Source organism: Cavia porcellus, unplaced genomic scaffold (genome assembly GCF_034190915.1).
Source record: "Cavia porcellus strain 051 isolate PalLab524CR breed Dunkin Hartley unplaced genomic scaffold, mCavPor4.1 scaffold_11, whole genome shotgun sequence".
NCBI lineage: Eukaryota > Metazoa > Chordata > Mammalia > Rodentia > Caviidae > Cavia > Cavia porcellus.
In genome coordinates this window covers 68,436,717-68,462,049 of record NW_026947494.1, presented here as the reverse complement: position 1 = coordinate 68,462,049, position 25,333 = coordinate 68,436,717, and the positions used below count along the sequence as shown (strand labels likewise).

At 39.6% G+C, this 25,333-nt stretch overlaps 1 protein-coding gene across 13 annotated transcripts in view; it reads right to left on the bottom strand.

The window, feature by feature from the left end:
- The window catches only part of Asph (aspartate beta-hydroxylase), a 288,087-nt gene extending 263,112 nt beyond the window's left edge, over positions 1-24,975 (bottom strand). The window contains exon 1 of one of the 13 annotated variants that reach the window (XM_063258447.1): positions 24,491-24,975. In XM_063258447.1, the coding sequence (XP_063114517.1) occupies positions 24,491-24,599 (109 nt within the window). In that variant the 5' untranslated portion in view covers positions 24,600-24,975. The remainder of the gene's footprint in view (positions 1-24,490) is intronic. The other 12 variants (XM_063258446.1, XM_063258435.1, XM_063258433.1 and 9 more) reach the window with 12 other exon arrangements.
- Positions 24,976-25,333: the final 358 nt, after the last annotated feature.

The window sequence follows — 25,333 nt, the reverse complement described above, 5'->3', positions numbered from 1 at the left end:
TTAAAAAACAGAGCTGTTTCCCCTCACACCTACCCACATCATCCTGTGGAAGGTGAAATGACAGAAAGCTTCAAATCGGTTCTACCAAACAGCAAATACTATACACACTTAGCAAAAGAACAGAAAATATGAAAATGTTCCAAAATCCATGAATGTAGCTAGAAAAACCTGGTGCTGTGTTTTGTTTTGTTTATACTGGGAGTTGAACTCAGGAGCTTGAGCTTGCCAGGCAGGTGCTGTGTCATTGAGCTAAAATAATCTTACTACTAAAAATAAATAATCTTACTACTAAAACTAGGAACAAAAATTACTAGTCAATTTTACTCATAGATACATCAACCAAAATATTTTATTGAAAACTACAGTATACCAGGTTGGATTTTTCCCATAAATATGAGTATAGTTTTACAGTACATCTGACATTAGGCATGGTAGTGCATGCCTGTAATTCCAGCATTTGGGTAGCTGAGACAAGAAGACTGCTGCAAGTTCGAGGCCAGCCTAGGCTACACAGTGAGTTTAAGGGCAGTCTGGAAGACAGCCGGAGACCCGGTCTCAAAAAGAAATTAAAAAATAAAAAGCAAAGTACATTTGTTTTTACAATTTACCAATTAAAATAAGGAAGGACAAAAACTACACGATATATAACAGAAAAACATGATGGATGTTCAAATCTTTAAAAATGTCATGAATCCCCTCAAAACACTGCTCTTTATTTTTAGTTAAGGCATAGCTGCCTTAATGTCCTGAATCCACTCAAAATGCTTACATTCAGAGTCATTTTTGACTGTGGGAAGAGCTACAAATCACACATTGCCAGATTTGGTGAATAGGGGAAATGAGGATATATCATGATTTTCTCCCTAGGAACACATTTGGCAGCAGTATTCACCATATTTCTGGCCCTACTTCATAAAGACACTCACAAAAGACTGACCAAACAGTGGCAAGAACAATGAGTTATGTTCAAAGTGAAGGGAATTCTGTGAGGGCGTTACAGGCAGCCGAGTTAGTTAGAAATACCATAGGCAGTGAGATAGGGCTAAGTCCTTGAAGGAACCAGTGCAGAATCCCAGACACCTTGCAACTGTTGGGGAGACAGACTCCTCCTGTTATGGGCCAGGCCTCAAGACAAAAAAATCAAGCAAATGCATCCATATCCTAAGGACTGATATTCTAGATAGCTTCCAATCACCCTGAGGAAGTCAGGAGTCACCATACCAACCCCCTAAGGAAAGAGTCACTACTCCCTAAGAATGCATGGTTCCCTATCACCCTGAGGAAGTCAGTGAAAGAGTTTTGGCCCAGACAGGACACTGTAGCTGGTAAAGCCTTAGACGGAACCAAGGAGCTCCATCTCCCCCACCCCTAGGAATTTACCTGTGACTCTATCTTCCCCAACCCTAGGAATTTACTTATGGCGCCAAAAGAGTACCAATGGGCTCCCTGTGCATCCCTAATGCCCCCTAGGTTCCACCCCAAACCGAGGCTACTTATGTGCCTCACTCCACGTGTTCCATGGAGAAATCACTGACCCCGAGGGGAGATGCCGCACCCCAGGCGCTCGGGGGTGTCTCTCCCCACATTCTCAAAACAAAGGTCATTTATATTTCATACTTCTTATCTTTTCAGCTGCCACCGATCCCCCACAGTTCTATCATATGGTTCTCTGACCGGGAACGGCAGACGAGAGATTCCTGGGGCATTCCCAGTTTGAGTCCCCTGCCGTTCAGGATCAGGACCGGACTGCATCCTGCATTAATTCCTCACTTCTACACTCAGGAGCTGTAAACTTGTTGCTGCCGGCTCACAAACAACACCGACCCAATTTACCACAGGTGAGCAACCCCAGGAGATTCCCGCTGGGCCAGGCCCCAGGCGGGTTTTCTGCCCTTTTCCATGGATTCGCTTGACACTCTCATGTCCTAGATAGCCCAAGGCAGAGTCTTTCTGGGCCAACCTGTGTCCACACTGGGAGACTCTCACGTCCTTTGGGTTCGGATAGCCCAAGGCAGAGTTTTCCTGGGTCAACCTGTGTCCACACTGAGAGACTCTCATGTCCTTCAGAGCTTTTTAAGTTCTCATGGGCAGAGTTGTTACAAAACCCACATGAAATCCACTCATATATTGGTGACAGCCAATTATTTCAAGCTTTGGAACCATATAATACCGATCGGTCTAGAGTAAAAAGTGATGACTTTAAACTTAGTAGCCCACGGTCCATTGCCTCATCTGGCTATAACTCCGTGGGCCAGACCCCACACCAGACTTTATCTTGGGGACCACTTCCTGTCCCCCCCCCCAAAAAAAAACCATACCTCTCTATGGCTTCTCACACTGATGACAAGTTTGTAAAACACTATCTTTAAGCCTTTATTTTTGGAATGTGTATCCTTTCCCACCAGCGTCCCTTTGTCTCCATGCCATGTCCCCTCCGCCTGCCACGCATCAACCCATTCCCCACCGAGATGGGGAGAACAAGCCCAAACAGTGTTGAGAGATATGGGCAGACTGCTTTAGGCTTTCATGCCACCCCCAACTCCACGCAGTATCTCTGCTCTCACACGGCACTCCAGGTCCGCATGGGTTCGGCTCTAATGCTGTGCCCTAATCCACGCGTTCCACGAGTGGTTCCTCCATGTGGCGGCTCAGCTGCACATCAGTTGGCTACCAGCCACACCTCCAGGAGCAGCCCCAGCTTCATGTGGCGTCCCAACTCCACCTCCCAGCTCTGCCCCCCATGCACCACCACCGCTGCCTTGTGTGTTTTCGGGGGCAGTCCCGGCCCGCCCCGCACGCTACGTCCCAGCGCTCGCCCTGCCTTCACTCTGTGTGCACCGCCCCCACCCTGGGCGCACCCCGCCCAGCCTCAGAGTTCCATCCTACCTTACGCACTGCATGTCTCCCAAACACAAGCGCCACTTTAAACACAGGCACGGATAGGTAGCAGCTGGTGACTCGGCTGAGAGATGCTATTTTTTATTACATTCTCAAACCATTTAATCAAGGTTAAATAAGCCGGCAATAGGCAAGATTTTGGCTGATAAGCGAGACACTGGCCACCTGGTAATTTTACCAGTCTTGTTTATCAATTAAAGCCTTCAGTAATCTCCTGTTTGGCAGCTAGGGTTGGGACCGCCAGTGCATGCCTTAATGTCCTGAATCCACTCAAAATGCTTACATTCCTTTTGCTGTGGACCGCCAGTGATGTTCTGTGTTGGGCTTACTGCCTATATTATACTATATTGTCACTGATCTCCTGTTTAGTGACTGAGATTGAGAGGTATTTATAAATTCCTTTTGCTATAAACTACCAGTAATGTTCTATGTTAAGCTTACTGCCTATATTATACTGTAATGTCACCGATCTGTTTAACAACTAAAATTAAGAGGTATTTATGAATTCCTTTTGCTATAAACCACCAGTTGTGTTCTGTGTTAAGCTTACTGCCTATATTATACTTTATTGTCACTGATCTCCTGTTTAACAACTAAAATTAAGAGATATTTAAGAATTCCTTTTTCCACCGAGCCATAATTAACTATATTCAACTGATATTAAAATTAACCATATTGAACTGATATTAAATAACATCATAGCTGATTTCTCTCCTAAATAAAAAGGTAAAAATTAATTAAACAGGCCATCCTCTAAAAAAGTCAGATGCAGATGGCATTAGACATTTTAAATGACATAAAGCGATATTTATATATATGACATAAATGACATGTCAGTTCCTAAAATTCTCTGGACCTGTCCTCCTTATGGGAAGTCATTACTTATAAATACCCTGTTGATTATATTTGACTCCTACATACTTACTTAATTCTACAGATACTTCTACTGTAGTCCAAATCCCAAACAAAAAGGCAAAACTTGACCTTCAAACCTCATAGAGATCTTAATATGGCTTTTCATGTTTTCAACAACAGAAATAACAATAACACTTGTGACACTTGGAGTTCTGAGACAGGTAAACCAACACAAGGTGGAGCTGCCTGGGCCCCGGCCCCATGGACCATGCTTCAAACGCAGCAGAAGACATTGGGCAAGAGAGTGCCCCATCTTGGCATTCCTTTTGGACCTTACCCCAGGGCTAGTGGACTGTCCTAGCCACCAGAGAATGGGTAAGCCATCCTAACTTCCAGCCCTCACAGGAAATGCCAACACTGCCAGATTCATCGCTGACAGATCTGCTTAAACTTGCTGCCGAAGACTGACAGGGCTCAGGGCCAACAACAGCCCACTTTATGTGTGTCCGTCTCAGAGTCCAAGTCCCACTAAAAGTCTCAGGTAAGACATTCTCTATACTTGTGGACATAGAGGCCATATGTACAGAGTTCTTCCTGACTTTTCAGGCCACTATATTAAATCCTCAGCCTCTGGGGGTAATAAAGGTCAACCTATGCCATTTAAAAACAGCAGGTTCCGGACTGCTTCTTCCCAATCCACCCAGTGGTGCCAAATCTTCCCTCCACCACTCACTCTTCAGTCCTAAATCTTAACATGCTTTTCATTCCCTTGTGTTTATACAGACTGACTTAGACACACAGAGGCCTCAACAGCTTACACCTGTTATCACTAGTAAACCTCTCCTCACTGATATAAGACCACCTCCTTCCTTTCTTATTCACCAATTTCTCAGACAACCCTGGTCAAGACTGACAGATACATTTTGTCTTCTCACTTTGTTTATACTTTTTCAGGATACATAAAAGCCTTTCCCACAACCAGGGAAACTGCTGATATACTTGCTAAAGTTCTGATATCGCAAATCATTCAGGGGACTACAACCAGGTTACAGCGACCCATACCTGATATTCTTGGCAACCTCAACAGTGATCAAAGTTGCTAGACTGCCATCCTTGTTTCACACCACTCAGGCTAAGCGGTGCCCTCTCAGCCCTAAGTCTGATCATTCTGAGTGGTCCTCTCATCTTCTGTCACCCAAATGTCTCCGTTTCACAAAGGCCTAACAGCCACAGTTCACAGGCTAAGTCATGTTTTATTATCCATTTTATTTCCTAATTTCTTACATTCTATTAATGATCATTTTTACAGCACCTCTCATAACTTCACTCCTCCTAACCCCACATTTATTTTTCAGAATTCTACCTCACCGTGACAGTGATCCTACCTCAATATCGTCCTGATATAATGACATGTCTGAATCAAAGACACCTTTCCTTTTACTTCACCTGAGTCCTTAAATATGACAGTGCCATGACTCCTCATAACATCTTGTCTCTTTGTTTTTCCAGTCTAACATACATGCATTCACCAGTAAAGTTGTCCTGGCTAAAACACCTGGCACCAGCTTCTACCTCAGCATCAACCATCATCCCATCGACTCCCCTAGACCCCAGTACAGTGCCCTCTTCCAGCAGGAAGCAGTTAAAGAAAGAAATCTTCACCCTTTTTCATAATAATAGTCATAAGATGGGATATGAAAGGGTTTTGGCCCAGACAGGACACTGTAGCTGGTAAAGCCTCAGGTGGAACCAAGGAGCTCCATCTCCTCCACCCCTAGGAATTTACCTGTGACTCTATCTTCCCCACTCCTAGGGATTTACTTATGGCGCCAAAAGAATACCAATGGGTTACCTGTGCATCCCTAATGCCCCTCAGGTACCACCCCTAACCTAAGTTACATGTATGCCCCGACTCCATGTGTTCCACGGAGAGATCACCGACCCCGGGGGGAGATGCCATGCCCCAGGGGCTCAGGGGTGTTTCTCCCCATATTCTCAAAATAAAGGTCACTTATATTTCATACTTCTTATCTTTTCAGCTGCCACCGGTCCCCCACAGTTCTATCAGTCAGGAGTCACCATACCAACCCCCTAAGGAAAGAGTCACTGCTCCCTAAGAATGCCAGCTTTCTACATGACTAGCTTTCAGCTCTTCCCTAAGGTAATCAATTTTACCTGAACTGTTAATCTTATTGGCTAACCATAGTTCTGTCCCATCTTATGCCCATCTGCCTTGTGAGTTCTCAGTTTTCTCCCGCCTTGAACTCGCCTCACCCCATGATTTTACTCTAAAAAGTTCCTTAAAAAAAGACAGTCTTTGGCAATCTGCTCGGGACCCCTTCTGTCTCTCTCAGACAGATGCTTTCTTTCTCTCAATAAATATACTCTGTTCTTAATCTCTGTTGTTCCTAAAATTCACTCTTTGATTTTAGAGAACACGAACTTGTACCTGACATAGTAGGTTGGGAGTTTCATTCCCCTGTATGAAGGGGGATTAACAGTATTACCTTTTATGGTAATATATTTTTAAATTTAAACATTCATCATATATTTTAATAACAGCTTGTATAATCTCAATAGATGCAGGGAATACTCAATACTAAAGGTAATTACTAGTAAGGTGCAGAGCAGTAGGAATAAAAAGGAAAGCAGCAGGAAGGAAGAGGAACAAAAGAAGGAAAAAGAAGAAGAAAACTACAGACCTAGATCCAGATGCAAAGTTGCTGACAAAACAATGTTTCCAGGGTTTTCAAGCAAAACCTTGGCTCCAATAATGCTTCCTACAGATGGAGCTCATCCACTCATCTCTAAATGCCATCAAAGAGGTGATCTAAATAGTAGAAACAGCATTATTCAATATAAGCACACTGCAGAGTAGGTCAAATAAAGATGTTCAAAATCTGTCTTAGTGCACTGACCAAACTTTGAGGTTTTGTAAAAAGAGGAACAAAGGCAAAGGCTGGAAATTTGCATAACTGTAGAGTTTGCATAGCTGGGGATGTAGGTAATCCTTGTCTAGCTAGGGTCTGCTGGATCATTACCTCAGCAAAGCTTCTGAGAAGTTCTGGCTTAATTGGACAATGCAAGTGTGGGAACAGTCTCACTTCCTTCACAGTGATATCTATGAGGACTTTTGTTAGTTAGTTAGTTAGTTTGTTTGTTTTTTGTTGTTGTTGAACTCAGAAAGACTCAAGTTTTAAGACAATGACTAGAAAGTTCTAGGTGTCACTCCAGGAGGTCTGGAATAGGATATTGTAAAAGCCGGCAACTGGATGCTCCAGCAATTCCTGAAAATACCTTAGTTTTACCCTTATCATGGTGCTCTCACTTTGAAGAGGATTGGGAAAGTTAGGTAAATTCAGAGCTTGTAAACCTAAAATTACTAGTCTTTGGATGACATTCATTAAGTGACTAATATGCTTCCTGTGTGAAAAGCTAACCAAGGATCTGTCCCAAAGTTTTAATGAGAGAAAGCTGATAAAAAAACTTTATCCTTCTTTTAGTTACCCATTGGACATTTGCAGGCCCAGCCTTTCAGTCCCTGTTCTAGCATTAGCAAATAACACTGTACATACAAAAGTGGAACTTTAACACAGATGAGTTATTTCACAATTGTTAAACTAGAAATACAGTCTGATAAAACCATCTACAAAACACCTAAAGTTAGCTTTCTGTTTACTTGAGCAAAGCTAGAACCCCGAAGCTAATCATTTTTATTCACATTGTCTTAGATGTGCAGCCTTGTAGGTCGGTAAGACAAGAAAAGTTTGGAAAGAAGAAGACTGTTTCTATTCAAAGGTGATGGGACATAAATATAGAAAATTTCATAGAACTATTTTTTTAAAACTATTGGAACTAAATAATAAATGTAATGAGTCCATATGATCTAAGAAACAAACAAGTATCAATTTTATGCCTAAGTGCCAGTGCCAAAATGGTAAAACAATTTTTAAAAATAGATTCACAATAGCAATAAATCCATAAAATACTTAGAAAAACATTTAACAAAAAGTATATGGGGTTCCTAACTCTATATCAAAAACTACAAAATGAGACAGGAAAGACAGGAAACATCTAAATAAGTGAAGCCAGGAATGGTGGCACATTCTTGCAGTTCCAGCAATCTGGGAGGATGAGGCTAGATGGTCACAACTCAAGCCCAGCCTGGGCAACTCATCCATTGTTTCCAAAATAAATAAGTACATATGGTGGAGACACAGTACTTCAAAATCAATAAACAGATAGGTAGAGCATTGTTGGACAGAAGAGTAGGTATCAGTGAGACATTTATTGTGAAGAGGCAATGCAATTTTCACCATGAAACCCATCATGCTCTGCTCTGCAGAAACGGACAAGGTGATTCTGAATGTACTTGGATGTATAAAGGATTGGGGCTGGGGATTTAGCTCAGCGGCATAAGTGCCGGCCTTGCAAGCCTGTGGTTGTGAATTAGATCCCCGGTACCCGTAAAAATACAAAAAAAAAAGATATATAAAGGATCTAGAATATCCAAAGCTATCTTAAAAAGAAAAACAGTCTGTAATTCCATCACTCAGAAGGCTGGGGCAGAAGGATCAATGCAGATTGATTGGAAGCCTGCCTGGGCTACAAGTGAGTTCAAGGACACCCTGAAGTACATGGCAACACTGTCTCAAAAGGATAAAAGGGGCGGGGGGAAGGAAAGGAAAACAAATTTGAATAATTTATACTACCTAGTTTTAATAGAACTTTATACCTAAAATAATGAAAATTGTATGGTATAAGCTTAAGGCCAAAAAGTGGTGGGGAGGAACAAGGAGCCCAGAAGTAGACGTATGTTTACACTGTAAACAACTTTTTGATAAGTCAAAACAAATTTAATGATTAAACCTAAATTTTCAACAAATTGTCCCAGAACACCTGGATATCCATATGGAAAGTTAAGCCTAATCCAAAATTAATTTGAGGAATATTACAGATTTAAACATAAAATTGAAACTCTAAAATTTCTAGAATATAGGATAGCTTCATCATGTTCCTATGCAAAACAAACAAACAAAAAAAACAGTAAGTATAACATTAAAAGTATTTTCTCTTCAAAAGATACTATGATGAAAAATAAAAGATATGCATTAGGGGAAATAGTAATTCATCTATCTAAAAAAAGATCAATCCAAACTACATAAATAATTAACTAGACAGAAGAAATAAATAGAAACTTTAAAAAAATTTCAGAGGTAATGTGTATGGCCAGTAGAAAAAAAAAGTGCTCGACATCATTATTCATGAGGAAAAAGCAATTATAAATGATAATGAGAAGCCACTGAAAACCTATTAAAAAGGCTACAATTTTTTAAATGACAACACTGACATATATGAAACAACTAGAATTCCTGCATTTTATCCACAAGAGTATAACATATACTATATAACCACTCAAAAAGTGTTTGGTATTGTTTAATAAAACTAAACAGACAACTACTCTGTAACCCAGAATGCTTCCCTCAGATTTGCTCAAGAAAATAAAAATCTATGCCCATGATACACAAAATTGTTCTAAGTCTCTAACCCAGCCTGACTCTGCCAGCCCCAGCTTGCTCAACAGTAGAAGCACTGCAGGACACACAGCTCTCAGCAGGGAACTCAGTTCAGTACCAAAGTTGTCATCATCAAAAAGCAAAGGAAGGAGATAACAAACACTCAAAAATTTACAAAGGATACTTAAGCTGCCCAATAAGATACAAGATGCCAGAAAACTTCAACCACAGATGTTCACCGGGATCTTCCTGCCTAATGTCCCCTGCCTTCTCTCCATCCCTATAGAAGAGACATTTTCTTCCTCAGGGCAGACAGTTACTGAGCTCTTTTTCTGAACCCAGGCACAATAAATTCCATGTCATGTGGCCTTTACACAAGGTTGGTGGTCTCCACTGCTTATATATGTCAGAATTGTTATTATACTAGTCAAAAACTTGGAAAAGTTCGGGTGTCCATCAATTTAAAAAAATAAACATACTGTGGTAAAGTTGTTACAGGCAGCTGAGTTAAATAAAAATAGTATAGGCAGACAAAGAAGTGCAAGGCCAGATACCTTGCAACCCTGGAGGAGATAAGACACCTCCTGCTGTGGGCCAGACCTCAAGACAAAAGAACAAGCAAATACACCCACATCCTAAGGACTGATATTCTAACTAGGTCTCTATACCCTGAAGAAGCCAGGAGTTAACATTTCTAACTACTGGAAGAGTCACTGCTCTTTAAGCATACCAACTTGCTCATAACTCTCTTCCCCATTTGTTCCCAATTTAATGAATTTTACCTAAGCAATTAATTTTACTGCTAGAACTGTGGGGGACCGGCAGCGGCTGAAAAGTATGAAATATAAATGACCTTTATTTTGAGAATGTAGGGAGACACACCCCGGAACCCCTGGGGCGTGGCATCTCCACGGGGAGGGGAGGATCTCTCCGTGGAACACTGGAGTGAGGCACCTACGCAGCCTCGGTTTGGGGTGGAACCTAAGGGGAGGCTTTAGGGATTCACAGGTAGCCCATTGGTCTTTGTTTGGCCCCAGAGGTAGATTCCTAAGGGTGGGGGAGATAGGAGCTCCTTGGCTTTACGGGGCTACAGTGTCAGGCCTGGGCCAAAACCCTTTCACTTACTGGTTGGCCATTGTTCATTGGGGTCTGTGCCTAGATCCCCAATCCCTCAAAGGAATGAGACAAGCAACATATGCTTTAGTGCTCCAGGAGAACTAAAATTCTCTGCAGACTTTGTAACTCTGATAGCAAAGACTGACAAACTGTTCCTGGGCAGCCCATATTTATTCAAAACAAGAAAGAATTGTGTGGAAAATGCAGGAAACCTGAGCAGGATCTTGGGAGGAGTTCAAGGATTCCTCTAAGCAACAAACCATGCTAATTAAGGAAACTATCCAGAAAGTCTCCAGGAGGCCTCAGCTGTGGCCTATCCTGCCCCCTGAGGTGTCTCCTCATTCTCAGTTCAGCCATGCCTGGGCCAGCCACAGCCCTGCACGTGTATTCAGCTTCAGCTCCAACCACAGTTCTGTCCCACTTTATACCCACCTTGTGAGTTTCCATGTTTTCCCCACCTTAAACCTGCCTCACTCTGTGATTTTACTCTATAAAAGTCCTGAGAAAAACAAGTCTTTGACAACCCACTTGAGACCCCTTCTGTCTCTCTCCCAGGGCAGAAGCTTTCTTTCCTCTATAAATGTATTCTGCTCTTAACCTCTGTTATTCCAAAAATTCATTGTTCAGTTTTAGAGAACAAGAAATGGTACTGAACATGTAGTAGGCTGGGAGTTTCATTCCCCTGTATCAAACTCACTCAATGAGATTCTTTCTCAGAAATAATGAAAGGTTCTTACCCTCATATAAATTACTATACGGTTATGGCAGTGGTCTAACATGGCAGAAGGCCAAAGGGAGAACGCCTACCTCTTCCTCCTCCTCCTTCAGCCCTAACTGCAATTCCCCTGTTTGTGCTCACAGAGAATTGCAATCAGCTCCTTACAGGTCATCAATATCCGCCCCAGGTACCACTTCTGATCAGAAGTCATATAATCCTCTCCCTCTAGGTATATCCTGTAGGACGAGACAGCCCAGCCACCGTGGATTGTGTGCTCCTTTCCACATCCTCAATAAACCTGTTTGTTTTCTACTTTCTGCTTCTCTTTTGCAACAGATAACTCTAACAAATAAAAAGAAACGAGGCACTGATACACTCAGTAATGTGGATAAACCTCAAAAATATTACGCTGAAATAAGTATTTACAAAAAAAAAGTACTTGTAAAATGAATTCTAAAATAGATACTACTAATATATGGTGAAAAACAGTACAATAGTTGTGTCGAGTGGCAGAAGGAGTATTAAACCACAGTCTTGCAAAAACATTCTGGGGTGATTTAAATATTTTCTATCTTAAAAGGTTGTTGGGTTACAAAGTAGATACATTAAGAAAAATTCCTCAATTTATAACTAAATTTGTGCAATACACTGCTTGAAAGATTTATCTGGGGAAGAAGACCCATAAAAAATGTTGAGTTACTTTAATGACAGGCCTGAATAAATGTTTAGGAGAGTGAGGTATTCAAATGTCTACAAGTTATTTTGAAATATATAAAAGAAAAGGACTCACTGATACATATGACATTAAGTAAATGTATTAAAATATTAACCAGAATCTTTCAATGTGGACGTATAATTTTAAAATAAAATGTTGATTTAAAATGTTACTAAATAAAGTAGTAAACCTAATACAAACTAAAAGTTCTCTTTTCTAATGTTTTTCTTTAACTTCAGGAAAAAAACAAAACAAAACTTCATAACAAAATAATGAGAGTAATACCAGTTAATATACTGTGTATCATCTCAAGGTAGTTACTCAATTGGAGTACAAGACAAAACCAAAAAATTTCTTACAAAGAAGCAACAAACAATAATGGCACAGGGGAAATGCAAATGTGATATACACAGTGTTCATGTTCCCCAAAGTCAAAGAACGAATTCTAAGGAAAAGTGGATGTTAAAAGTAGGAAAATTTATGAGAGAAAGGAATGGGGGGGGGGGATACAAACAGCTCCAGAGAGACAGGAGAGGTCCTAAGGGGTTGCCAACAAGCCCATCTCTCAAAGGAAGTTTTCCAGAACTCATGAGGCAAGTATAACATGGGTCAAAATTATGATCAACCAATAAGGTTGCAAGTATATTAATTTAGGTAATATTGATCTGATGGCAGCAAGGGCATATGGGGGACATCATCAACTTTGGTAGATAATCCATAGTTTTAGTCTTAGTCTTAGAAGTCCTATTTTTGGTGGATGGTCCACCCCTAATGAGATATTGGGAAATCTCAAAAGAGTGATGCCAATAATTCCAAACCCCATTTACCCTTAAGGAAGTATTGTAAATCTGGCCATTGTAATTTTAATCTTCTTCAGAGGCTTCTCCAGCTACTTTTCAACTGTTCCTTATCTTCTGCACTAACTCCCCAGAGGCCAACCCTTTCTGTCTACAATATTTTTCCCTAACTTAGCTGTCCATGATAATTACACAAAATTTCTTTTCAGTGAACTAAGATAAACTAGTAATATAAATGAAAGAAATTAGCATATGTATTACAATATTTTTGAAACATTGGAATACGTAATTTGGGGAAGCATTTGAACTTCTCCCTATTTCCCACTTAAATCTTTTCTATTTTGTTCTTTATTTGTGTGTGTGTGTGTGAATGATAAAAGAAGCACATAAATAGAAAAACATTATCCTCATGTGTAGGACTCAATACTGTAAACATGTGTATTTGTCCCCAATTGTTCTACAAATTCTATAAATTCAACAGATCTCAGTCAAAACTCTTAAAGTATCTTTTTTATGAAACGTATTTAATGAAAAGCATATTCTACAATGTAGAGACATGGAAGAGGGACTGTCAGAAGAATAATTGTAAAAAGGACAAGGTAAAGAGGCATGTCAAATAAGATATGAAAATTTACCCCAAAAATCTGTACAGAGCAAGTCAGTATGCTATTATTGCTCTGCCAATACCTCAAACCATGTAAAGTCACATTTATAGACAAGAGCTGATACTGAAGATTCCACAGAAAGAAGGCACACGAACTAACAGTTCATGAAATTTTCGTTATCCATTCTCTTACAAATATTAGTATTACCTTACGATGCATACAATAAACATTTATACCCAGTAATGTAGGGATCCTAATGTAAAAAAAGCAAAAACTGCCAGGTCTTTAGGTAAAAAATGAGAATATTTTATGATCTCTATAACAAAGAATGGCTTTAATAAAGCACAAATTTCTAAGGAAAAATAGAAAAAATTAGTATTAACATGGTAAAATCTTAAAACTTTATTCAACAAAATATATCACAGAAAATTAAAAATCACATAGTCATTGACTGGGAGAAGTCCTTTACTATACATGTAATGAAAAACTTCAGTATTTAGAAAGAAACATGTAAACAAAGCCAGTGAAAAAACACAAAAAAGGGGCTGGAGATGTAGCTCAGCAGCACACCACTTGCCTGGCAAGCTCAAGGTCATGAGTCTAAACCCTAGTACCAAAAAGTAAAACAAAAACACCACAAAAAGTAGCAGTAGTATACACAAACAGGAAATTCAAAAGAAAATACAAATAACTACTTTCACTAGTAACATGAAAATGCAAATTCAAACCACAGAAGACTTCATTCCCATTAAACTTGCAAATTTAACCTTACCAAAGGTGCTGCATAGAAGCTGATCTTATGCATTGTATCAGTTTACACTGGTACAACCACTTTAGGGTTGAAAAATGGCAATAGCTACTTAAGTTTAATATGTGATTTTGCCAAAACTCAGTAACTTCAATCCAAGATTACACCCTAAAATACTCAGATACTAGCACAAGGAGAGAAACAGATCAAACCAGCACTCTGACAGAAAGAAAACAAAGTATTCTCAGCAGGCCTGCTCAATGGAAATAGGCACATTCATGCAGAAAAGAATTCTATATGAAAATAACTAGAGTTTTGGCAGGATTTTGAATAATGTCTCACTTGTACACCAAGTAAATTAAATTCTGTTTTAAACAAGTACATGTATATTTCTACACATAAGGATATAGATATACTAAGCGGCTTTCATATATGTATTTTACAAACATATTTTACACGTATGAATATGTAAGATGTAATGTATTATTACATTATATAATATATAATACTTCTGAGAATTTGTATATTATATATGATAAGGAAATACGTAAGAATTATATAATAAGTGAAAGGGTTTTGGCCCAGACAGGACACTGTAGCCAGGAAAGCCTCAACGGGATGCAGGAAGCCCCTATCCCCCCCACCCCTAGGAATTTACCTGTGATGCCATGTCCCTGGAAATTTACATATGGCACCAAACCTAGGACCAATAGGCTACCTGTGCATCCCTAATGCCCTCCTTAGTTTCCACCCCAAACCGAGGCTATTTACATACCCCCACGCCACGCCATGTGTCCACCCGAGAGATCGCTGGTCACCAGCGGTGGGGGGGGGTGCCGGTCATCTCTCTCCGTGTTCTCAGAATAAAGGCCGCTTTTATTTTATACTTTTCATCTTTTGGAAATATTTTTCATCTTTTGGAAATAATCCTATCAATAAGTACTACTTCTGTATATTTATATATTAGAAGGAAATGTATGGTAATAGCTGATAGGAGTTTTCAGCACAATCAAAGAAAGAGAATATAAAGTAGAAATGGCCTTTATTCTACGGACATGGAGAGAAACTACATGACTGTCAGGGGTCTGGCTTTCTCAGCTTGGATACGTTGTGTGGGGGCATACATATAGCTTTGGTCTGGGGTGGTGCCTAAAGGAGCCATCGCTGATGCAAGAGCATCTGATTGGGACTCCCTTCCCACGACAGGTAAGTTGCCTATGGGCGGGAAAAAGACCTCAAGGTAAGAGTCCCTTGGTCCTGCCTCCCAGTAATGTCCTATCTAGGGCAAAATCCTTTCAGTAGCTACAACACTTATAATAATCACTCGGACAAGCTACTACAGGAGAAGAAACTATGAATTTGCTAATGTATTATTTCACCTGTACTGTGCATAAATACTTTATTCTTACCAACTTACATGACTTAAACACATACTATTTCAAGAATATACTGAAAGGGTTTTGGCCCAGGCCAGACACTGTAGCCCCATAAAGCCAAGGAGCTCCTATCTCCCCCACCCCTAGGAATCTACCTCTGGCGCCAAAGACCAATGGGCTACCTGTGCATCCCTAAGGCCCCCTTAGGTTCCACCCCAAGCCGAGGCTACTTATGTGCCTCACTCCACATGGAAAGATCACTGACCCTGGGGTGGAGATGGCGCGCCCCAGGGGGTCGGGGGTGTCTCTCCCCGCATTCTCAAAATAAAGGTCATTTATATTTCATACTTCTTATCTTTCCAGCTGCCACCAGTCCCCCCACAGTTCTATCAGATACCATTTTAAAGAACAGCATAGTATATTTTTACTTTAAAAGTTAGAGATGGCTCTCTGCCAGAAACCAAGGAAAGAAAAAAATCATTAAAAGAATTCACAACCTCAGAAGTATCTAAATTAACAAAAATAATCTGATCCAAGCAATTTAAAGGTAAAATTAAATGCTAGATGCTCCTTCAGCAAATATTTACCACACAATTGTTTATGTTCTTATAAGACAAAAACAAAAACAAAAACAAAACTAAAAAAACTAAGAATCCCCAAATGAAACATGTAAGCCTAAAATCCAGGAGCTTTCCAGTATTCTTTAAGATTACTGAAATTAAAAGCAGAATGCGAAAGACAGGAAGAAAAATTAGCAACATAATAAACAAGAAACAGAAGTTAGGACAGAAAAGCAAAATAGCAATGCATGCACAATGATACTGCCATCAGAAGTATGTGACATACCTAAGAAAGCAATCACAACCAAGATGACTGTGGGATATAATCACTGTATCAAACAACCCTCTCCCACTAAGACTTGCTGGCTTCCCACAGAGTGATTCACTGGGTTAAATCTGCAGGCACACTGAGAAGTGCTCACATTTCTCCAAATTCAGCAACTATGTTCTCTCCTATCAGAGCTGTCACTGGAAAGCCTACCACAACTGCAACCTTCCAGTCTAATACAGGAACCTCTTTTTCTTTGGAGCACAAAAAAATACCTACAGATCCTTTACTGGACATTCTGGGACTAATTTAAAAGGCTGACTAAGATAGTGAGCCAAAATTCCTTTGAATCTAATAGGTTTTCTATATCCAATTTGTCCTCAATATGATCAGAACTAAATTATATTCAGTGATTTGCCATTGAAAGATTAACTACAATGGCTAAAAGTAACCATAACATAATCCTGAAAAACAATTACCAAATGTAAAACAAATGCCAGAAACACCTTCATATCAGAGAAATAAAAACAAAAATAATTATAATGACTGACAAGAAAATACCATACTAGCTCCCAGAAATACCAGAGCAAAGTAAAAAAGCACTGAATTCCAGGATGCACCCCTACAGTGGGACATTAGGGGGCGAGGGGGAGACAGGGAAATCAACGTCTTGATTCCCAAGGCTTCTAGCAGAAAAAGCCAAAACCATAGATAGGCCCTAATCAGATAACTGATCACCCCAGAAACTTACCCACCCTATGCAGGTAGTGCTGGGGAGTGGATACTGGGCAGTCAGCCAAACACCAGCCACCCAGGCAGCACACATCTCCCAGCAGATGATGGAAGCTGTTCTCCAAAGAGCTGAGTAAGGTGTAGAGGGGCTCTGTTTGCATACAGGTTTTTTAAATTAAACTTATTTTTAACTGATACATAAAAACTCTTTTTTAAAAAAGCCAGGTGTTTGGTGCATCCCTACAATCCCAGTTCTCAGGAGGCTGAGGCAGGAGGATCACCATGAGTTTGAGGTCAGCCTGCACCACACAGTGAGATCCTGTCTTAAAAATAAATACATGAATAAATAAATAAAAACAAACTACATAGATTAATGGGTACCATGTGATGCTTAATGTATACATTGTGTAATATTTAATTGTTAAACATCCATTTCTTCAAACACTGATCATTTCTTTGCAGTAATAACCTTCAAAAATTTTCTTCTAATTTTCTAGCTTATGCAGTACTTTACTGTTATTTGTAGCCACCCTAATGTGCAATACTACACTACAACTTCTTGCTTCTAATCGTACTTACAGGCTTTACTAAAGAGGGAGTAATTTTTTTTAAAACATGGTTAGCAAAAATGAAGTCAAACTGCTTAGAGGAGATATAGAAATACTGTATCCCAGATGCAAACTAAGTTCCACATCTTCATGATAATGAAACAGTAGCCAGAATAGCAGCAAAGGACTAAATTTTCCTGAGCCTTAGTAAGATACAGTAACTTAGCTCTAAGAGACTAGAGAGGGCAAATCAGCAACTTAAAAGCTGATGTATAAATGAGATACTTACATAAATCTATGTAGGGCTCCACAAAGCCATGCAATAGCATGCTTTTTGTTTGTTTGATTCATTTTTCAATGAATCATCACAGAATTTCAATTACACAATAGCCTGCCTGGGTCTATGTACTGTATTCTCCTAATCTTTGCACGTTCCCCTACCACCAGAAATACGTTAGAGAGGTGGATATAAAACTGGTCTCAGGCTACTACACCTCTAAAGCAGAGCAGAAATAAGTCTACACTAGAGATGTAGAGCAACCTGCCACATATTGTAAATAAATATAGTTCCAGGTCATCAGACTTTTTTCTCCAAAACTGCACTGTCTTACTAGAGAAATAGTTTTTGTTTGTTTTGTTTTCTAAGACCACAGAACAAAGGAGTTAAATCTGTGGTATTAACTAAAAGTAGTTCACATTTGCTTTTATCATGTTACTCATGGTAATTGGTGGAAAATGCAAACCTCATACATGCATTGTCTAACAATCTTTATGACACAACTGATTTTACTGCAAGACTAAAATACCAATGTTATCTTTAACTTCCCAAGCTTACCCTAGGTTAATATAGCACACCTTTTTAGAAGGTGTTCAAGAACTCTCTCAGACCCAGAACTGGGTAGCCTAAAGCAGGAGAGGATCACTCCAAGTTCAAGACCTGCCTTAGGCCAGGAGGTATCACAATCCTGACTTGAAGTTATACTACAAAGCAACTGTAGTAAAATCAAGATGGTACTGGAATCAAAACAGAGCTGAAGATCAATGGAATAGATTAAAAGATACAACCACAACTACAAACACACTCAAACACCTTATCTTTGATAAAGGGGCCAAACATGTTCACTGGAAGAAAGACAGTCTCTTTAATAAATGGTGTTGGAAAAACTGGCTCTCCATATGCCAAAAACTAAAACTAGACCCATGCCTAGCACCATGTACTAAATTAAAATCTAAATGGATCAAAGATCTGAATATTAAAACAGAAACACTAAATCTATTGGAAAACAAATTGGGTAAAAACCTTGAAGACATAGGGGTAGGTAGAGAATTCATGAACAGGACTCAAACCGCACGGGAAATACTTCCCAGAATCAATAACTGGGATCACATCTTATTAAAAAGTTTCTGCATGTCAAAAGAAATCTCCAACATAGTGAAAAGAAAACCCACAAAGTGGGAAAAAATCTTAGTGAACTGTCCTTCAGACAAAGGACTTCTGTCTAAAACATAAAGAATAAAAAAAAAAATCAGGTCCCCAAAACTGAAAGATTTAATCCAAAAATGGGCATCTGAGATGAATACATAATTCTCAGATGAAGAAATACAAATGGCAAATACAAGAAAAAATGTTCATCATCATTACTCATTAGAGAAATGCAAATTAAAACAACACTGAGATCCCATCTCACTCCTGAAAGAATGGCCAGGATCAAGAAAACCACCAATAACAAATGCTGGAGAGGCTGTGGGGGAAAAGGAACTCTCCTACACTGTTGGTGGGAGTGTAGAGTGGTACTAACCATTCTGGAAGTCACTCTGGAGATTTCTCAAAGCGCTTGGATTGGAATTACCATTTGACCCAGCTATTCCACTTCTAGGCATATTCCCAGAAGAACTAAAAGCATCATACCACAGTAATATATATGTATTAATGTTTATAGCAGCACAATTTGTAATAGCCAGATCTTGGAAACAACCTAAGTGTCCAACAACTAAGGAATGGATAAAAAAGGTTGTGGTATTTTTATACAATGGAATACTTTTCAGCTATAAAGAATGATCACATTGAGATACTTATAAATAAATGGGCGCATCTTGAGACCATACTCATAAGTGAAATAAACCAAACTCACGTATAAATACCGAATAGTTTCCCTAGTATAAGAAATGATAACAATACATAACAGTATGTGGTAAACATGATTCCCCATTACATTGCTTTGAAGCCTTATAATGTTCTCATTCATTAATTGGAATGGTTTTATTCTGGTTTGTTTGATTTTATTGTCTGTGATGGTATGAACAGCTATTTTGAAGAAAACAAGACATCATAATGGCTAGGGTTGATTTAATATCATCTTGTTTTGAAGTCCCATTAAGCTTTTGTTCTTCCGTCTCCATCGGTCTTAATATGTTGTATCTTATTGGATTTTATTATATGTGATAGTATAAACAAAAATTTTTATAGACGAGGAGATAACATAGAAACCACTGTTTGTTTTCTGTTAGTTGATTCTAAATATCTTGTAATACTTTCATTCCCTTGAATGGTATTACACTGTCTTGGTATGTTTAATGCTACAGTATACGAAGTTATACTCAAATATTTCAAGGAAAGAGATATTGTGGTAACTACTGTTATGTCGGGTTATCTTGTGGTGAAATACTATGTTGCTTAAATTGTTCTGTTCTGACCCATGCTGTTGTGTTGTTATGTCCTCTTTTATCTCAATCTCCTTTTTTATTATTTTTTTAATTAAGGGAAAAACTAAATTTAAAAAAGCAGGATATATTATAGTAACTATTTTGATTTCCTGTTAACTTGATTTGTAGCCCTGTATTGCTCTCACCATCTTGTTTTGACTGATTTTACTCTATTCTGTTTTGCTTGATAGTATCAAGTTTGAGAGTATAGGCAATTCCTTTGAAGACAGTAAGATTCACTATGATGCCCATTCTGGTTTGACTATTATCTTCTTTTGAAGTCCTGTAATGTCTCCAATGTTTCGGTTTTATTGGTTTTGTTCTGTACTGTTTTGTTCAATTTTACTATAACTGATGATATAGGCAATTCTTTTTAAGATAGCAAGAGGCATTATGGTAACCATTGTTGATCACCTTGTATTCTGTTTTTACATCATGCACTATGTCTATCCTTTTGATTTGACTGACTGTTTTGTTTTGTCACATTTGGTTTTATTCTCTTCAAAACAAAAGTAATAAGAACTATAGGAGTAATAAAACCCAAAATGTGTAATTGTTATTGTAAAAAAAGTGCTCTAAAGGATTTACCTGCACGTATATCTAAGTGTATAAGATAGATAACCATATTACTAAGTTTTGTTGGATCATTGAACAGAACTGTTTGTAGTCTCACTGTTTGAGTGTCTACTTTGTATGCTTTAATTTTGTAACTTGAACAACTATTTCTAAGATGACAATATGTAATCTATTAACTAGTGATTTCTTACTGTTTATTTTTTTGAAATTCTGTATTATTTGCACCCATTTTCTGTTTTGGTTTTTTCCTTTTTAAATAAAATTAAAAAATAAAAAAGACCTGCCTAGGCTACACATTGCATTCAAAGTAAGCCTGAATTACAGAACAAAACACTGTCTCAAATAAATAAATAAATAAATAAATACTCTCAAAACATTTTTAGTAGACCAATGCTATTAATTGAACAAAAAATACCATAGAATTCATGCTGTAGCTATATTATGGCCTATTTTTCATTTTATAATGACTGATGGAAGATCAGGCAACAGGCCTTCATAGTCTCTGAGTGAAGAAAAGGAATTCTACCAGCGCCTCTTCATTAAAGGAAGCCAAAATGCAATTGTCACTATATTATATACCATGGTTATTAAGTAAATAGACAATAGGAGTAGAAAGAAAAGAGAAAAAAAAACACCCTGAAGTGTTTATAAACAACTAAAACTCATCAAGTGAATCTGTGAAAATATCTATTTTATGGATAATATATGAATGTATTTAATCCTAAAGTAGTTAAGCCTAAATAATGTTGTTTGGGACCAACTCTTATTGCTATATTTCAAAATGTTAGAAATCTTGAGGAACTAAAGATCAGTAGATAAGATTGTTTAAATAGTTGTCCAACAATAGTTTTCTGTAACTACAAACTGATTATATAATAGCAATTTTAAAACGTAATTGCTATTATCTATAATCTGAAGCGTCAAATCAGAAGGCAGAAAGGTTTCTACAGTGACACCTACTGGTATAATGTAACAAGGTAACCACACGGAGACAAACTAACATGCCTTAGAAAGCTGCTTAGAAGCTACAAAGAAGCAAAGGTGATATTTAACAGGGAAAGGTAAGCAAAGGGCAAAAAAACATTACACATACCAGCATCTGTGTACTACCAAATCAGCCCAGAGAAAAATTATATATCGCAATCCTTCTTCACCAAAGATTTCTCAAATCCACTCTAAGAGATCAAACTGAAAAACTTAAAATTAAACTCCATTTAATCATTTTTTCTATTATGTTAAAGAAAAAAAGTATTTAAAAAAATCCTTTCCCTAAAACTCACTACTTCAAAACACTGGACACTTTTTCGTCCACATTTTTAAATAAATATCTAAGAAATAATGTTTAATGTGACCAATGTCACCATGGACTTCAGATTCTCAATACAAAACATCACAAAAAACCTTTTGAGTATACATACACTTCTCAAACTAGATTTCCAGATGTGCTGTTTCAAACATAATTCTAGTCAAACAAAATTCAGAGAAATGACAAAAGCACACTTTTCTTCACATTACAGAACCTAAAATTCTAACAGTATGGTTGCAATCAATGACTAAGAGGAATCCTGCTTTCTAATCTCAGACCTTACAATAACTAGCTGAAACTGCTAGTTCATAGACTAGACAACCATTCTAGGCATTAACCTGGGAATAGTTTATGTTTCCAAAAGCTGGGAATGGCTTACAAATCAATATCCGTATCTCAATGATCAGGCAGACAAAGCAAAGTTAGTTTTATCTCTCAGATATATGCTGCTATAAGAGAACAATATAAACAGAACACTGACAGTCTAAATTTTCAAGATAATGCCGATTACTCTTGCTTCTTTCTTTGGTGCCTTCAACCTCACACAAGTTCAGAACAGTATTTCCTGAAAAAAAACTGGCCACAGAAAAACAATACATATTATGTAATATGAAAGACTTTGATACCGACTCTTGAACTTTTTTTTGTCACATAGATACGTCTTTTACATATTGTCTTTTAAGTATCCTCTTTTACACAGTATATCTTATGACAACTACGGAGTCAACGCATAAAATGATCAAAAGGTTGAAGATCCTCAAATACAGACACAGCTCATTGTACCATGTCTCAGTATAAAAGTCAGAATAATTTAGGCCTTGACATTACCTAAACTTACTGTTAGAATGGTTTAAGTACATATTGGATAAGGGGGGAACACCACACACGTCAGAATATTAATTCTTACCAATAACAGGCTTTACAAGGTGATTTTCTTGGATAAAGTAAGTCTCAACTCTAGCGTACAGAAGATAAGCAGAACAGAGAGGGGCTGGACTATATAGCTCAGTGGTAGGGCATTTGGCTACTGTGACATGTGCCAAACCCTGGTTCTATCCCCAGTACTAAAGAAAAAAAGAAATGGAAAAAAGATGTTTTACTTGTAAGTAGTTACAAGAAAATTTAAAGTTAACATATTATTCTTTATGAGTTTCCCTGTTGGCCTCTAAACAGTACAAAAAGCTCTTATTTAGAAATGTTAATGAGTGTTACCCCAGCCACCAATGGCAGTTAACTTATCCCTCTCCATATTTAGCTGACATGACAGACAAGTGAACAAGGAACACAAATTTTACTTATATCAGAGATGAATCAGTAAGGTGGCTTTAAACTTGGAATTTGGGTATCTCTTTCCATTCAGAGAATAAATATTGGTTTTTGATGTACATGTGTGCAATGGATTTAACTGCACCCTTTTGCTTGAGCCATTTATTCATCAACTCGTTAATCAAATATTTATTGAGCATCTAGTATGGGACAGGACCATTCTAAGACGTGGGGGATAAGAAATGACCAAGAGAGTGAAACAAAGGAAATACACATGAAAATAATTAAGATTATGTACTATGAAGAAATAGTTCTTTGAAATATAATCATAGTTGTTTATTTTCTTGATATGTATTAACGTACTGTATGCAGATCTTAGCAAAGAACCTAAATCATTTCAACTGAACTTTTCAGCACATTCAATCCACATGTGTATTCCAGTCTCAATATCCCAAATATGAGGTAAAGCAAATACAAAGGAATCTGAGTGCCACTGAAATAAGAGACAAAACAGATTTAAAACATCTGTTCTCTATGCTGGGTGAGAATAGGGGAAAAAGAAAGATGAGTATTTTTTTAAGAAAAAAAAGGAGGAGGAATAGCTTCGCCCAGTGTTTAAGCCATTCCTTGATGTCCTAAAAGGAAACGCAACGCAGATGAAAAAAACATATTAATGTATTTAAAGAAATTTTCAAAAGCTTTCAATTTAGTCCTCAGCTATTCCAAAACCTCCTCCCCACCTTCTATCTCCTGGCTCTGAATAGTCTCCATGGAGTGGCTCTTAAGCGCTGCTGGTTAGGCAGGAACTTAACTTTGCCTGACTCTGGTTCATTTCCAAACTCCCCAAAGAATGCAAAGCAAAGATAAACTGTTCAGCCAGTCCCACGTTCAGTTCCACAGAGAGCCATACGCAGTAGCTCCGTAACCTCCATTTCTGTTGCGCCCTGAAGGTAAGGGCTGCGCCCTGCAGGTGAGGGCACTGCCATGCATGGGCTCCCGGGCTGGACCAACCCTGGGCTCGGACCCGGCTCCACCCTCCAGGCCGGGCCAGCGCGGCCGCGGTCCCGAGCGCCCCAGGAAGATCCCCGGGGAGGATGGAGGAGGCGCGGCCAGAGCGGAGAGCCGGGGCCGCACCCGCGCGGACGCCGCCGGGGTTCCCACCCGAGGCCCGGCCTGCGAGGACTGACCTCTCCGAGCCCCGGCGCTGCTGCTGCCGGTGCTCGAGCCGCTGCTGCCGGAGCCGCTGCTACCGCTGCTGTTGCTGCCTCCACCTTTGGCATTCTTGCGCGGGGCCATGGCGCGCTCCACAGGGGCCGGCGGGGACCCGAGGGTCTCTCTCGGAGCCCAGGGACTCGAGGTCGCGGGGACCGCGACGGCGGGAGACGCGAGAGCGGTGCGGGCCGCGGTTCCCTCAGCAGCGACTCAGCCTCGGCACCGCCCGCCGCGCCTCCGAGGACTTTCACCCGCGTGCCGGCTGCGCGCGCCCAGCCCTCCAGCGCGCCGAGCCTGTGCCTCCTTCCCAGGCGAGAACGCGCGGCTAGGCCCCTAGGCCCCGCCCCCGGGCTCGCCCCGCCCACCGAGCGCTAAATGACAGAGCGCCTGAGCCAATCGTCAGGGCGCTAAGGGGAAGGCGGTGTCTTGCTGACTTCTCCCTCTGCAGACCTGAGGCTGCTCTGCGCTACGCAACTGCCTGGGAGCGCGAGCTCCCCGCAGCCTTGCAGTGTGTCTGGATCCTTTGGAACGTGGCAAACGTGGAGGCCAACGGGGCTCTCGCGAGCGTTGGCACACCCACCTCCATCGCGATGGGGAGGGGCGCTGTGGTGGGGCGGGCGGATTGGGTAGCCGTGCCCAGCGTAGCGCCCGCCTCTAGGCCCCGAGCTTGGGATTTGGTTCTTTTCCCTTTCCCTCTATTCAGACATCAAGCAGTGCAGTCGGGCTTCCAGCGAAAAGGACGCCAGTTCCTTGTCTGTGTTAAGGTATTTCTAAAATGGTCCTATTTGGACTAGTTTAGTGTTTACCCCTATGGTAAA